This window comes from Neolamprologus brichardi, chromosome 10 (genome assembly GCF_056152115.1).
Source record: "Neolamprologus brichardi isolate AB-2024 chromosome 10, ASM5615211v1, whole genome shotgun sequence".
In the NCBI taxonomy this organism is placed as follows: domain Eukaryota; kingdom Metazoa; phylum Chordata; class Actinopteri; order Cichliformes; family Cichlidae; genus Neolamprologus; species Neolamprologus brichardi.
The window spans coordinates 13,279,180-13,294,994 of NC_142113.1; the positions used below are offsets into that span (position 1 = coordinate 13,279,180).

General features: G+C 39.3%; 2 protein-coding genes across 2 annotated transcripts; one reads left to right on the forward strand and one right to left on the reverse strand.

The window, feature by feature from the left end:
• Positions 1-176: 176 nt before the first annotated feature.
• LOC102784183 (mannose-P-dolichol utilization defect 1 protein-like) lies at positions 177-4,266 on the forward strand. The gene is made up of 7 exons (XM_006802198.3): positions 177-309; positions 542-607; positions 2,233-2,365; positions 2,611-2,696; positions 3,512-3,627; positions 3,748-3,858; positions 3,949-4,266. The coding sequence occupies exons 1-7, from the start codon at positions 219-221 to the stop codon at positions 4,069-4,071; spliced, it is 726 nt and encodes a 241-aa protein (XP_006802261.2). The 5' UTR covers positions 177-218; the 3' UTR covers positions 4,072-4,266.
• Positions 4,267-7,045: 2,779 nt separating this feature from the next.
• slc25a35 (solute carrier family 25 member 35) lies at positions 7,046-13,422 on the reverse strand. The gene is made up of 5 exons (XM_006802199.3): positions 12,905-13,422; positions 12,724-12,789; positions 12,492-12,644; positions 10,632-10,766; positions 7,046-10,399 (listed from the first exon to the last, which is right to left on the reverse strand). The coding sequence occupies exons 1-5, from the start codon at positions 13,274-13,276 to the stop codon at positions 10,229-10,231; spliced, it is 897 nt and encodes a 298-aa protein (XP_006802262.1). The 5' UTR covers positions 13,277-13,422; the 3' UTR covers positions 7,046-10,228.
• Between the last annotated feature and the right edge of the window lie 2,393 nt (positions 13,423-15,815).

Below are 15,815 nucleotides of genomic sequence, written 5' to 3' on the forward strand. Positions count from 1 at the left end.
CAGTTCTCCAGAAACATCCCATAATTGTAGTAACCTCTTTACCATTACAACAAAGAATACAAAAGCTGGATAACTTTTTTTTTCTCTTGGAAACTGTGGTTTTATCTCAGAGGTCAAACGTGTGGCTCTTTATCCTCTTTGGACTCCACTGTAAACTCTGGGAAACCTTTGGACCACTCCCCCTGTCGCTGATGATTCCCGGCTACGGCTGAGCCACCATGGCCACGTCAACCATCAAAGAGTTTCTTGTAACTTATTTAATGCCAGAAAAATGCTACTACGAGCTCTTCCTGAACTTTCACTTTCACGGTGAGGCTTCCGGCTGACACTTTCAACCGACCGGGTGAAATGGAAACTTAATTTTTCCAGATGCTCTATATGAGTGATAGCGGGGGCGGGGCGGAGGGTGCGTGGGGACGAGGGAAAGTAAAGATGTTGTTTTGTTTTGTTTTTGCCTTTTGCCACCTACAGTGCATACGTATTTGGAGATCTGACGTTAAGGTACATCTTCATCGTCTGAGAGTTTTCTTTTGTGTTACAGTGCCATGCCTAAAGTTCGTACTAAACAAAACTGCCGGATTCTGGATCATACTGGACACATTCCTGGGTAAGACGCCGTGATTTAATCATGTGTTTCAAAGCAGATCACAGCATACTGTATCAATGACAAACGAGGTTCATTAACAGGGCAGTTTCACATTTAAGAAACAAAACAAGAAAAGACATATTAACGCAATCGCATTTTTCCTCCCTCTAACCTCCCTTTACACGCTAATCATGATGGATAATAATCAAATCATCATAACATTTTGTAAGACTACCTCATTGCTGGTGCAGATAACATCTGGCCAAGCGGTTAAGCCACCGCATTAGCATGTCGTCTTCATGCAAAATGCAGAAACAAACGACGGCGGGAAACGGATTCATGTCACAGCACAATGCACATGAATATTTGCGTATTTATGTGGTTACAGTTCCAAAAATTCTAAATTTGTCACAGGCAGCTCTCAGTACAGATGAGCCAATCAGAATTGCAGGACATTTTCAGTCCCGCCCTTGAATTTAGAAATAATCCATGCACAAAATTCTTAAGCATAAAACACTGCCCTGATGCAAAATGTAAATCTAGCTGAACAAATGGTCCCAGTATACTATTTAAAATGCATATGCCTCTTGCAAAAAAAATAGCATCTTTATCTACTCTCCCAACTTTTTAAAACTAATTCGCATGTTTAATATAAGCCAAAATAAGTTGAGTAAATCCACTTTTTTCTTTGCTTGCTTGTTTTTTGTTTTGATTTTGTTGACATAGGTCCATTTTAGTTAATATAATAATAATTGTGTCCCAGAACGCATGCGCAACCTTCTTACTGTAACCTCTTTAGTCTGGGAAATGAAGAGTATAAATAGACATGATCAAGCCCACGTACAAACACCATGGGTACACCAAAGTTCAGTGCCAGTATTTTTCTAGTCTTTTGTGACCACACTGAGTGTGTCCTTTTGACCAATACAACCCTGTTACTCATATTACCAAAAAAGACAAAATATTTTCAGTTTCCCTCTTTTATTTATAGAACTACATTTATCCTTGACTTTCACAGGTCAGTGCCTTCCACTTGTGTGGTCCTGGGGATTTTTAAGATTTTAGACTTTCAGGTTTTAATATTCTCTTTGATTCCTAGTTTGTTTGATGTTCATGTTTGATTTGTGTGTTTTTAGCACATTTAGTCTAGAGTTTAATTTCTCCCTCATTGATCCGCCCTCTTCCCCTCGATTAGTTATCTCACCTAGTTAGTTGTTCCTTATGTTTTGTTTTTAGTTTTACCTTCCTTGTCTCCTCCTGTGTGATCTGGATCAGTTGTTTCCCCCCACGTGTCTCCTCTCTGCCTCAATCACCTACACAGAGAGGTGATTGTCCTTTATCAGAGTTTCTGTTCACTTCCCCCCAGTGTGTGTGTTCAAGCTTTATGATTCACTAGTGTATCGTTTTGACTTCGTGTTTTGCTTTCATGACGACCTGCAAACAGTCGATAAGCGGCTCATTTTTTGTTTATCTCAGTTTACCTCTCTGCGTCTGCATTTTGGCCTAATTTTAGAATGACGCTGACTGACTCAGATATTTGACTTGCAATGAGTGCTTTCTGTCTTTTTCATGTTGGTCCAGATATGGACCATTAATTTCTCCTCTAATGACCAAATTTCACCTGATTCCCTGTTGTTTCCATGCAGCACAACTGCCTCAGTTGATAAAGATGTTATGGGGAGGAAGTGCAGAGGGTCTGAGTCTTAGCGCCTTCTTCTTGCAGCTTTATTCTTTCTCATGTCCTGTTGTGTACGCTATGGCCAACAACTTCCCTCTCTTGTAAGTAAGCTGATGCGCAGATCACACCATTCATAGTATTTCCCATTCATGTCATGCTTTACACCACTCAAGTTCAAATTCTCAGTCTGTTCATCATGCATGACTCACTTGCTCAAGCCCTGCATAGGCACACCCCAAATTCTCTCAACTTAAACACAGTGACTTTTATTTATTTATTTATTTATTTATTTTTACCTTTTTTTTCTGTGCTACCTTAAATGTATTTCACGTGAACTGTTCAACAGTGCCTGGGCTGATAGGCTCTTCACGCTTGCCCAGACAGTGGCGATCGTCTTCCTCATCCTCCATTATCGCGGTGATACGGTCCGAGGTGAGCACATGCATCTGCAGATTTTGCAGAGGCAGAGTACAAAGAGCACTCCAACATGACATACTTTCACCGAGGCAGGCAGGTCCCTCCACACTAATACAAATAATTAAGCGGTGACAGTGACAGTTAAGACAGTTAAGACAGTGTCCCCCAGTTTTTACGTTTCAATTTGATACTGATTTTTGGAGATTTAACACACAGTTGCTTTTTTTGGCCCTATTTCTCAGGGGTAAAGGATTAATTAAAACAATGCCCGGATCTGGATTGACTTCAGGAGTTAATCAGTGTTGGGCTAAGGAGGAGTATTTACAGCAGCGGGTTAAGGCATGATATTTATGACTTGAATGTGAAACTATTGGAAATCTCCGGCACTTGGCTGCTTCTTCACAGAAATGAACTTTGAGTGACACTTTAAGGAATCAGCTGCGGTCATGCAGGGTCTGAATGCAGCAAAGAACCTCTGTGTTTTTTGTGGTCATGCAGAATCAGCCAGATTCTCCAAGTGTTATATTTGGAGCCGTTATATCTGAACATGGAAAAAACAACACAGTGATGTAGTGATTGTAGGGTTTGAACAAAGTCCCTCAAAGACAGGGTGGCTGTGCTTTCAAATAGCGCCACCTTGTGGTGTTGCTATATTCTTCGTTGGAAGCGTGCTCACCACATTTCTCTAAAACATACTGACAAAGAGCTGTTTAAATTAGAGTTCAAAAATAATTATTTAATTAATCATTTTGTCAGCTTTTAATCTTGTGATTTTAATATTTCAGTTCAGTCTACATCTTATATAATTGTGGTTTCTGTTTCTGTTGCAGGAGTTCTGCTCCTCTTTGCTCTCAGTGGTGTGATGCTCCTCCTGCGCTCCTATGCAGCAGCAGCCGTCATCTCAGTGATACAGGCCTCCAGTTTGGCGGCTTTCATTGCAAGCAAGGTAGCAACTTATCAACTTGCCTCATTTATGAGCTGTTCTATGATAAATGTGATCGCTGAACTGTCATTTTTCTTTTTTTAAGTGCACGGTGAACATATTTAGTGGATTTGTTATTTACAGGTTCTCCAGGCTATAACAAACTATCACAACAGCCACACGGGTCAACTATCCACTCTGTCAGTGTTGCTTTCATTTGCAGGGTCTCTGGGTGTGGCCTTTGTTTCTTTACAGGTATGCAGTTAAGAATTACTAGCAGACATACGTGTACAACCGCATAGTTGTAGGTATACTAACTGGAAGAACTTGAAACTTTTTTTATAGGAAAATGGAAACTCTCCTGTGAGTTTGTCACACATACTGTCAGCCTGTCTCAGCTGTGTCCTCCTGGCTCAGATCCTCTGCTACAAGGCCGGCGCTGTCAGCACTACAAAGAAGACAGCGTAGAGCACGGTGATGATGCTGCCTGTTATTATATTGTGCCTGAGGTTGGCCTGTCAAGTACGGAGCCAAAGTAGCAGTAAATGTTTACAGATTTTTCCTTTTTAATATGTCCAAATGCCACTGTCACGTGTTTTGTGTGAAATATTATGTCTGTTTTAGGTTATTGTGTCCTAAGGGGATAAAAAATACTTTGTTGACCACCAGGGATTCAAATAAAATGACTTTATTCTCACAGAAACAATTTTCACTGTGTCTGCAGCCATGACAAAATATTTTTAAGTAATCTGGCAGCTCTGTGTCTTTCTGTTGAGCCATTTCAAATTTGCATCAACATCAAACTAAAGTTTAACAGATTAAACTCGCTGAGTAAACCGTAAACCAAGTGGGCTGAAGAGAACAAATACAGAAGCTTTTGCTGGAATATCACTTATTAGTCCCTACTTTGAGATTACAGGAATATTCATATGGTCATACTTTTATTTTTTTACTTTTATTTTTTACAAAATAGAAAAGCATTACTTTTGTGATAGATTTTGCTCTTCCTGTTGGTATCACATATTGATCATATTTTCATTATTTTGTATTTTAATTTGAGCGTCTCCAAAAAGTTGTACCCTTTACCCGAGGCACTCGCACAGTAAGCTCACAGTCAGAGTGCTTAAGTTCATATCTGCAGGATATTTACAGTCTAGTGTATTCAGAAAGATTTACTAGTTAGTTTTTTTTCCCAGTCAAAAGTTAGCACAGACATTGTTAAAATGAAGTCATACCTATACAAGTCACACTGTTATGATTAACTATAGAGTAGTGTAATCTAACTTGAGCTTCAGGTATTTTTAGCCACCAGTGTTTGTTTTTGTTCAGGTAGTTATTTCCTAACTTTACTATTTTACAACAAAACACAAAAACCTATTATAGAAACCATTTAATAACTATAATTTATGAGGTTCCTTATTTCAGTATGGATTTAAATGTAGTGCAAATTGAATTTTATTTAAACACTTGAGCCACTCATCCTTTTTTTTAAAAAATATTTTACCTCTAAGGAGGAAGACTTTCTTTTGGCTGAGGTATCTGAAACTACAGCAAAAATTTCTGGCACAACTTCACCTACTTCCAAGGTGCATGGAGAGGATGTAAGAATTCACAATGCAGGAACTCCAGCTTAATAATTGACCAATGCGTTTCGGCTTGTGGCCTTCATCAGGGTCATAGTAAAACATTGTAGAAAATTGCTTAAATGCAAGACAGGAAACAGATAAAAAATTAAAATTAACCAATCAAAACTTCATCGATAGATCAGATGACATATAACAGGTAGGTATTGATTAATTGGTTAAGACACGCAAAAGTAAATACTGGACTAGATCATTAATGATGAGGAGGGGAGGAGACATAATCCCCACCTGTCTCAAAAAAAACACATTTGTGAAATACATAAGAAGAATACTATGAATATACAAAAAAAGGGACAAGGCAGTATTTAATAATAAAAGGAGGTTCATCCAGCAGTTGAATTAAAAAACAAGAAGACATCATCCCATAGGAACACATTTGTTAAAAGGTCCTAATTTATGTCTCTAAAATGTAAAATCTCTAAAATGTAGAGTTAAAATGTAGACTTAAGATGAGATGTCTAGAATGCTACTCCTTTGGCTGAAAAAAATAAATAAAATTAATTAAATAAACATTACCCATGCGAGAATAATTTAACTGATAAAATTAGAATAAAAACATAAAAAATAAAAAAAAGGGTTCAGTTCACAAAAACTCATTGATAGAAATATCCTCATAGGGTGCAGACTCTTAAAGTGAAATATCCAAAATGCTTCTTTTTTTTCTGGATAAAATTATTATTACCACCTCTTTGGTTTAGTTTAATGGCTTCAATGCATAGAAACAATAATGGTGAATTTGGATGTTTATCATTGAAGTGTCTTGCAACAGGGCTGGTTAGATCAATCCTTTTGATCGAACATCTGTGTTCATTAATTCGATCTTTCAGAGGGCGGGACGTTTCTCCTATATTTATTTTATTGCATGGGCACTGTATCATGTAGATTACATTTTTAGTTCTGCATGTGATAAGTATCCAAAACTACACAAGGACTGGACTAAAAATCAGTGGCAGCAGGTCTTATGAAGAGATGAAATCAAATTCGATATTCTATTTAGTTTAGATCATCAGTATGTATGGACGAGGTTAGAATTGTACAAACTCTATTTTTGCTTTTTACACTGGATTTTCATGTGAGTTCCTGATTTTCGCTAGTAAAATATGAAGAAATAAGGGTTGTCATGAACTTTTGCACAGTATTGTGTAACTGTGAAATATTGGTCAACTGTTTTTCTCAGTCATTTTTTGTAAACGTGTACAGTATTAAAGACACGCCACCTTCAGTCATCCTTATGCCAAAGGCCCTTTTTATATGTGTACACATAATTATCTCTACTTCCTGCAGTAGGAGTCACATTGCAGGTTGACACAGGTGATTTTCATAACTATGATATCAGGCATTCACAGAACAGTTAACCTTAACTTCCAGTTGGAGGTGCAACTAACATCCAGTCATGCACAAAGAAAGTCACGCAGAAAAAAATATCCAGTAATAACTACTGTAACATTACCAATTAGAAAACGTTAGCATACTTCTTCATAAGTCCTGTTAAGTCACCTGCCAAGCAGGGCAATGTTGTCATTTAAGAAATTTTGTCCAGAACTTTCTGTTCTCTACCAGCTGATGGGAAACTTCATCACTTTACCAGTTCTTCAATGTAGCGGTGAGAAGACGGCCCCATGAGTTCATCTCTTTAAGGAAAAGAAACTCCAGCTAGCTGATGCTCAACGGTGGGAAATCTTGAAAATGAAATAAATGTACTACAAGACATGTGCAGTAAAGTTTGAGAATAACACACAGGAAATTTGACATTTTCAACACTGTTGAACAAAGTGAGAAACCACCACAATGTTGGACAATAAAAGTCTGAGTTTATTTGCTCTTCACTTCCATCCCACATATCAAAGAACCATGTTGTAAAATTATTTTCTAACATTCATGAAATGGAACCAAGCTGCTCCATGAAATGACCGATAACACATAACTTTTAGAACTGTCATGAGGTTTAAACTTTGGCAAATATCGTATAATAGAGACACAGAGAAATGAGCTGAAAGACTTCCAAACAAAAGTGTTGATACAAATAGGGCTGGGCCATATCATCCCGTTCATGGTAATACCGGTGTAATGTTGGGCAACGACAAGAAAATGAAATATCGCGATAGAATATGGGTAAAATGCGCATGCGCAGTGCCTTTGTTTTCATACGCACATGGTGAAAAAGGCGACGGGGAATGAGAAGGGCGAAAGCGGATTGTTGAATGAAACGGATGAACCAGAATTGGTTTGTAAAAATGCTGCAACTTCAGTGGTGTGGAACTGGTTTAGCTTTCGTCCGTCAGATACACAACAAAGCACTATTTTTGGTAGAGCGTGCTAGCGGGCCGTCGTTATTACCGTGTTTTTTGGAAAATACGGCACACTTAAAATCACCTTTGATTTTTCTGACAATCGACAGTGCCCCTTATAATCCCGTGTGCCTTATGTTTGAATTCTGGTTGTGTTTACTGACCTCGAAATGATTTTATGTGGTACACGGCGCTCGAAAATCTGTCAAATGTTTCAGTACGACTTTGCTAAGCTACGAACCCGCACCGCTTGATGGATTGTTGGAGCATTACGGCTATCGTAGGCAGGAGCCTCGCGGAGTAATACGTACTGTGCTTTGACATAATATTACCATATTGCGTGTGTATAACCTCTTTTTAAGTTTTGTGGAAATTATACATGGTTATGCTGAGGATATGTCAGCCAATTTCCACTGGAAACGCCTTTTGGTTAAACTGTCAGCAAGGAATTTACATTCACACTGTTATGTTTTTATATAACTTCAATGCAGATAAAAAAAACAGCTGCTTGTTTAAGTGAAAATACATTGATGGTTTTTTTTGCACTAATAAAGTTGTGGAGTTGTAAAGTATTTTGTCTAGTGTCAATTATATCGTCAGCTATATTGTTATTGCAAATTTTCAAATCTATATCGTGATAAATATTTTTGGTCATATCGCCCTGCTCTAGATACAAATATACGGGGTTTTTTTTCATTTATAGTGTTTGAGCATCAAGTCACTCCCTTTCCAAGGCCTCTGTATCAATTCTAAAGTTTTTATTCCTAAAACTATCAACTAATCTTTCTATTTACTGAGACTGTAGAGAAAAGTTTGCATTCAAACAGCTCAGTTTGCTGTAATCTGACTTTATCGTAACTAAAAGCTAAGGTATTAAACTGCGGTGTAATAAATTTGAGCTGGATTGGTAATTGTTAATGACATAACTTTTGGCACAACTTTTGTTTGACAGAAGTCTCATGAAACCACTGAAGTGACAGATGTGGAAGAATCCATGTTCCCTTTGGGTTCCATGCAAAGACCACAGTACCATTATATTTTGATCCACCCTAAAATTGTTCCATCAGTATTTGGATATGCCGTACTGCTGCCTAGTACACCTATCAATACCACCTTAACAATTAAACTAAAATAAAAAATCATGTTCCCTTACAAAAAAAACGCCAAACTCCATAAGGAATCATATACAAAGAACAAATGAGCACAATTATATCAAGAAAAACACATTTAAAAACAGAAAAATTGCCAAAACTCAGTTCTTTTAAAGTTCAAGACTTCATAATATTTAATAAACTTAAATAACAGTTTCCTGCCTTCTGTCACAAACTTCAGGGAACTCTATTCGTAGAGCTACAGTACATTTTTTACATGTCACATTGTGCTGTTGCATTCAAAGGTGGTCGGGAATAACTAATAATGCTCATATAAATAAAATCATGGGCATCCTACACTTATTAAGAAAGCATCAAAATCCACAAAGTTTTGTGGAACTTCAAAATGTTACCAACAGTTTCTATTTCATGGTAATCTGACTGTTGGGTTCAATTATGAACACTTCATAGAACCAAAACTCAAGCACACGGAGTCAATGGACGAGCTGATAAACGTCCCGTCTGTAACATATTAAAATGGACTGTTTTTATTCCTAAAGGTTTATTAAGGCACACTATTCACCAACTAGCTTCACCAACAGATTTTTGCTTAACCAAGACATTTTAGCACAGCAGCAGTAAGGTTTCTAACTCATGGCAATAATTAATTGAAGAGTAACGGCTCCTGTTATTGTACAGTACCACGTGCTTAGGGAGGGCATTGCCTTTCACATCCTTTTTTTTTGGCAGATCCACTGGATACTCGCTTTGGTTTGTGAGGCCTAAAATATTTCATGTTAGTGGAGTTTTCTTTCTTCACCCAAAGAGGAAATCTGTCTGCTGCAGACGTCATTTTGAAACAAAGCCTTTGTCCAAGAGTTGCCTTTAACCACATTACATATTTATCCTTTTGTAAGGCTGGGAAACATTTTTCTCCACATACTGTTTGACAGTAACTATATTCTAGGATGCATTTGACCTACTCAAACTCAAGACTCAATTATATACAGTTCACAAAACTTGAGCCTGGCATGTTTGCAGTCTTTAGAAAGTTTAGGAAACTCCACATAGACCTAAAAAGAGTTTAAAGAAGTTTTGGTTTTGCAACCAGCTGACTCACTGGTGAGTGAGATATCAACTGGTTCTCATTGGCTTTAATGAGTCAAAGGCAAAGTTGCTTGAGGGAAATTGCTCAAGGCCAAAATGATTAACTATGTTGCTACAGTATAGAATACTCTTCATCACCTGAAAACAAGCACAAGGCTGCTGCAAGAAATTTGTATCACGATCAGATTTTCCTAATTCCCAAACACACAGAATAAAAATAATAATAATAAACAGCATACTGTATGGTTCTATGTGACAAGTGCAGTCAATATATCCTTCAGCAGCTCAATAATTTAACATTTTTACCCTCACTCTTGACACATTTGACTCTAAAGTGTTTTTTTAACTGGAGTGTAAAACATTACCTTTGCTCTAGAACACCTTCAGGTGTTACCATCCACCGGATAATCATAAACTCATTAAACGACGATTCGTTTAACCTTCTGCACTCAGAACGTATTGAGTTACTCATTTTCCAGTGTCTTCGTCCCGGGTGTTATCTGAACGGCTGGTAGAATTTGCGCAGTTCATCCCAGAAAAACAACGAAAGAATGGTGTGTGGACCGAGTCGGAAATAAGACGCTCCCAGGCCTTTGTAAAGCCCCGTCAATCCCTCCTTCTTCAGGGTTTTGGAAAAGCAGTCAGTGAATCCTTTATAGAGCTGACCCTAAAAAACAAGAGAATGATTGTTCTTGTTCTACATCCACCTTGTTTTTTTGTTCAAGCAATCTTTCTTGTCTAAACCTGGAGCCAAGTGACCAACAATTTCTCCCACACAAATGGGAGATGACACAATGGGGGATTCACAGAGGATGGATACAATGAAAACATATCAACCACGCCATGAGCTAGGATCTTCCCTTCACTTCATACTTCCCCAGTCTGGCCCCTGTGCTCACCTTGCCCAAATGATCCACGGGCTGGTTGTAGAGCCGCGTGCTCACCACATCAAAAGGAGTCATAGCCAGCACCACCACCACACTACTGATCATGCCGGCGCTGAGGGCCACCAGCCAGCTGTTCGCTGGAAACACCTTGGCAACAGAAGAAAATAATATTACAGGATGGACAGGAGCCCGTGCACACGTGGGCCTGCAGTTGCAGTAGAAGTAGAGTAGAAGTAGAGGAATGTAGTGCAGTCACTTCTAATTTTAACTCCTCATAATTGCACGGTTACGTGCAGCGAACCAGAGGAAGGAGGCTCCATTATTATCGAGGTCATTCCATCTGAAGTTACCGTGCACCTTCCGATTCACCTGCTAATACAGCCCAACGTTTGGATATATAAAATTTTATTTGTTTAACACATATTGTAATTTAAAAATCGTCCGTCGATACATTTCAAAGTTTTGTCACACTTTGAAATCTGAGGCGATCTTCAACACGAGTTTCTCAAAAGCAGGTAAAGACAAAAGCCTGACATTTTCACTTGTCTTTCTTACCATCCAATATAATAAAGCTATTCTTTACAGTCCCATATTTAAGCACACCCTTTAAACAAATATCTAGAAACTATTTGATGTTTCAAGCTGAAATTTCTGGACTCCCCAAAGATATCTCCTTATTTGGTATTTGATGATGATGGAAGAGAGCTGTCTAATGCATAGTGTCAGCCCGGCTGTAGCACAACCGATATGATGGAGGGAGCTTTGCACAACACCTTGCAATGTTCTGACTCAAAATCTAGCATGTCAGCATTTTTTTTATAACTCTACGGCAATAATTTTGTCTCTTCTATTTTTTGAAAAATCCAAAACCGCATGTACCGCTTCAGTTCCCACCATCTGGTTGAAATCATTAGCCAATTTGTCCATCCTTATGAAGCACACTGTGAAAGACGGAAAGCATGACTCACTGACGAGGACAGGAAAGAAAGACAATATATTGCCCAATGACCACAATAACACCCAAAAAAAGTCATAGTCTAGACTGTCATAGAAGTTCAGCTATCGCTCTTGATTGTATAAATTTTTCCAGTTTTTTCCATTTTTAGTTATTTTATTCTGGCACAGTTAATTTGGACCACCCACAATTTTGCTGTACACGTGCAATGACAACAAAGGGCAATTTTATTCTTTTCTATTCTAAATACAAAGTTCTTCTTCTTTGGTTTAATAAAGCTAATTATGCATGAAGTAATGGCTGAGATGATGGGAGGTATGTTCAAGTCCACCTCCATCTTTACTCACACAACCAACCAGTTGGGACAGCGTAAAGTAAGTCAGCCAAATCAAGGAAGTAGTAAATTAAAAGTATACACAAATGTAAGGATTTTTGCTAATATAATTTTTGGGGAATGTCTTATTAAGGAACTCTTTTTTTAAACTAGAGCTGGGTCACTGATTTACATCATGCAGACTGATGCTCTAGTTATGCAAGCCTCGTGTTTTCAACAGGGGGCCAATAAAAGGTGTTGAATTTCCATTCCAGAGGAGTGGAATACAGAGTGCTTTGTCAGTGCTACAGTGGGTGCTTTAGGAGCCTGTAAACAGCTACTGACTGTAAATCACCTTCTCAAGCCTCTAGTTCTGATTTGGTCTTGTAATTAGACAAGAATGTAAATACGGAGCGTTCAGATGTGTTACCCAACCAACACTCACTATACAAGCAGACTCTAAAAACCAGTCATGTTTATTTTAAACAGTGTGGACATATGGAAAATATGCACACATGGTGGAGTAGTGAAGAAACAAAACTCCCTCTGTGAGCCGCCTTCTACCTCATTTTCATGTCAAAAGCAAATTGAACCACACACCAACCTGCAGGTCAATGACGAGCTCCTTGGAGGAGGAGAAGGTGGAGAGCTGAGCGGCCGACCCCACGCTGACCCTCGGCACTGCAGCGCTAGAGCCCCTCCACAGTCCCAGAATGCCATGATTTCTGTAGATGGCAACCAGGGCGTGAGTCATCCCCTGTGGTGAAGACGAGCAGCATTTTAGGACACTGTTGATGCCTCCCACTCATATTCACACATTCACTTTCTCAGGTTACCTGGTGCTTGTACTGATGACCAACCGCGATTGAGGAAGTGGCCTGGCTCTGCAGGTGAGTCTTCACCTGTCAGTGGAGACAATTTAAGTTTACCATTGACCACAGGTGAAAGTCACAGTTCACTTTAAGGTCACGCCTGAATAACTTTTCACAAGGCAAGTGGGCAAAGCCAGCTACTGACCAAGTATATGGGGCTGCCCATCACAGCTCCCACCACTCCAGCCATAGCCCCTGCTACTGTGGTTTTGACAGCGCTGACCCTTCCATTGGTGTGGATGTAACCCGAGGACTCTATGATGGCGTACGACCCGAGCCTGACTCCATTCATAAAAAACTGATAGCATAGCCCGGGTACTAATCCTTTCTGTAATCCCACTAGTCCTTCCACTTTGCCGATAGTATAAAAAGCGTGGAAGACGTTGCGATAATGAACATGATAGGATCCGTGGCTCTTTAGCTCTCCCTGAAGCTGCATGCGAGTTTTGACGACCTCCAGCGGGTTGGTGAACACACAAGCGCCGCATGCCGCCACTCCGCTCAGCACGAAATCCATCGCGACAGACCGACCGAGTGACCACCGACGGGACGACAGATGTACGCTTGAGACCGGCCTCCAGTCTGTCTCGTCTTTCACATCCCTGGACTTTTGCTAAGCAGCTACCCCCTCCCACATACAGTACATCCGTACAAACCACGACAGCTGAGTACAATACAAGGAAGACATAAGAGTACTTCAATGCGCCTCGTAATCTCAAAATTTCGATACACGAAATAAGAAAAATCGCTCATCTGCTGAAGGCAGCAACAAAGCAGACATATCCAATTGCGGTATTTAGAGAATTTCAACTTATGCGTGATTTCATTTTATTTCTCTGTTCCGTGAAATCATATTCACCCGTGCTACCAATTATTTTTTATACACGACAACAACCATTTGGAGATTTATAAATGCGCAGTGAAATTAAAATAAAATAAATGGACATTAAACAAAACAGAATGCTGTTAAATACCCTATTAGTTACCACCATACTAGTTAAATATCTATCCATCAGTTGCATGTTGCTGCCTTTAAATTTCATCGTACACTTTTTCTGGCCCCTAAACATCTCACGTTAGAGATTCTACTGGTGCGTATGGGCTTGCCACAGGTGCGTGCTACGCAGTTCATGTAACGCGTCTCTGCTCAGCCAATGAATTTGGTCCTTAATCTTTGTGCTCGGTTAACAACAGTCACAATAGACAGACGTGATTGGATCAACGATTGCTGGTGCTAGATTGGATCGACCAGATGACCAGTTCACCCATTGTTTTGAATTACCCGATGTGATAGTTTTTGGATAAATCCTATCAGAGCTACTTGCATCCAGCCACAATTAAAAGGAAAAAATAGGAACTATTACCTAAGACAGTGTTTCTCAACCTTTTGGAGTCGCGGCACATATTTCACATTAGAAAAATCACACGGCACACCACCAAACAAAAATGTCACAAAAAGCATATTGATAATTTTTTCCAGCACACGAGGTATAGCGGAATTGGCTCGGTTTGTCCCCACAGTATACCTTTTTGCTTTCTTCTGAACACTACTCATGCAAGGGCCTTCACCTGGGTTGGAACTTTCTCCAGGACGCAGGTCAGACGGACTACTTTTTCCTATTTTATCTATTGCTATTATGCACTGCGTCATCTCACAGAGTGACTTTTTAATTCTTCGTCTTCTTCTGTTTTACTGCAAGTTGCCAACCCATTTAATTAGAGAAGGTAGTTACACTGCCCTCTAGTGGAAGAGAATGTAATTGTTCTGCCCGTTATTCACGCCGATTACTTACACTAAGGTGGAACCAGATAATCTTCCACGGCACACCTGATCATTTCGCGGCAAGGTGGTTGGGAAACACTGACCTAATACACAGTTAACAGTTAATTTCAGATTTTTTTGTTCAATATTTTGTTGAAGCATCAATTACTCTTTTTTTTTTTAAAAAAAAAATAGTATGATGCTACAAGCTTGGCAGTTTCTCCCATTCTTCTTTGCAGAACCTCTCAAGCGTTGTTCCACAGCTATTTTGAGATCTCTCCAAAGATGTTCAGTCGGGTTCAAATCTGGGCTCTGGTTGCAAAGCCACTCCTTTGTTATTATTTCTGTGTGTTTAAGGTGGTTTGAAGATGAACTTTGACCCACTCTGTGGTCTTTTCCCTTCCTTTTTCCAACCTTGACATTTTTCCTCACAGTTCCTGTGGCTAAAAAACAAAACAAAAACATACCCACAGAATGATGCTGCCATCACTGTAGATGGAGATGTGGTGCTGGGATGATATTGGCCAGGAAAAAGAATTGGATCCTTGTTTCGTCCAACCATATTTTGTTTATTGTGGTCTGAGAGTCCATCAGTTGCCTTGCAAGGTTCTCCACAGAGCAATGCTGGAGCTCTGTGAGAGTGACCATGAGGTTCTTAGTTGCCTCCCCAATACAGGTCCTTCCTAAAGTCAAAGTCAGCTTTACTGTTAAAAACCATTTGTACAGGTCATACACAGGAATTTGAAACTGCAGTGCTCCCACAGCCCCCAGTGTTACACTAAAACAACAGAAATCAATCTCAGAGCAATCTACCTCAATTGCTCAGTTTGGCTGGGAGGCCAGTTCTAGAAAAAGACCTAGTGGTTACAAATTTCTTTCATTTGTGGATGATAGAGGCTACTGTGCTCATTGGAACTTTCAGTGCTGCAGAATTTTTTTTTCATACAGTTCCCCAGATTAATGCCTCTATACAATCTTGTCTCTGAGGTCTACAGGCAGTTCCTTGGACGTCATGGCTTGGTTGGTGCTCTAACATACACTGTCAACGATAGGACCCTATATAGACAGGTATGTGCATTTACCAACTAATGTTTAACCAACTGAATTTACCACAAGTGGACTGCAGTTAGCTTGTAGAAATAATTGTCAGATGATCCGTATAAACAGGATACATCTGAGTGGCAAAGGCTGTGAACACTTGTGTACGTGTTATATTATTGGCAATAAATCTGTAAGAACTTCAAGCCAACTTTTTTGACTTTATCTTAATGCTTCTTCAAATAGTGTCTATCAC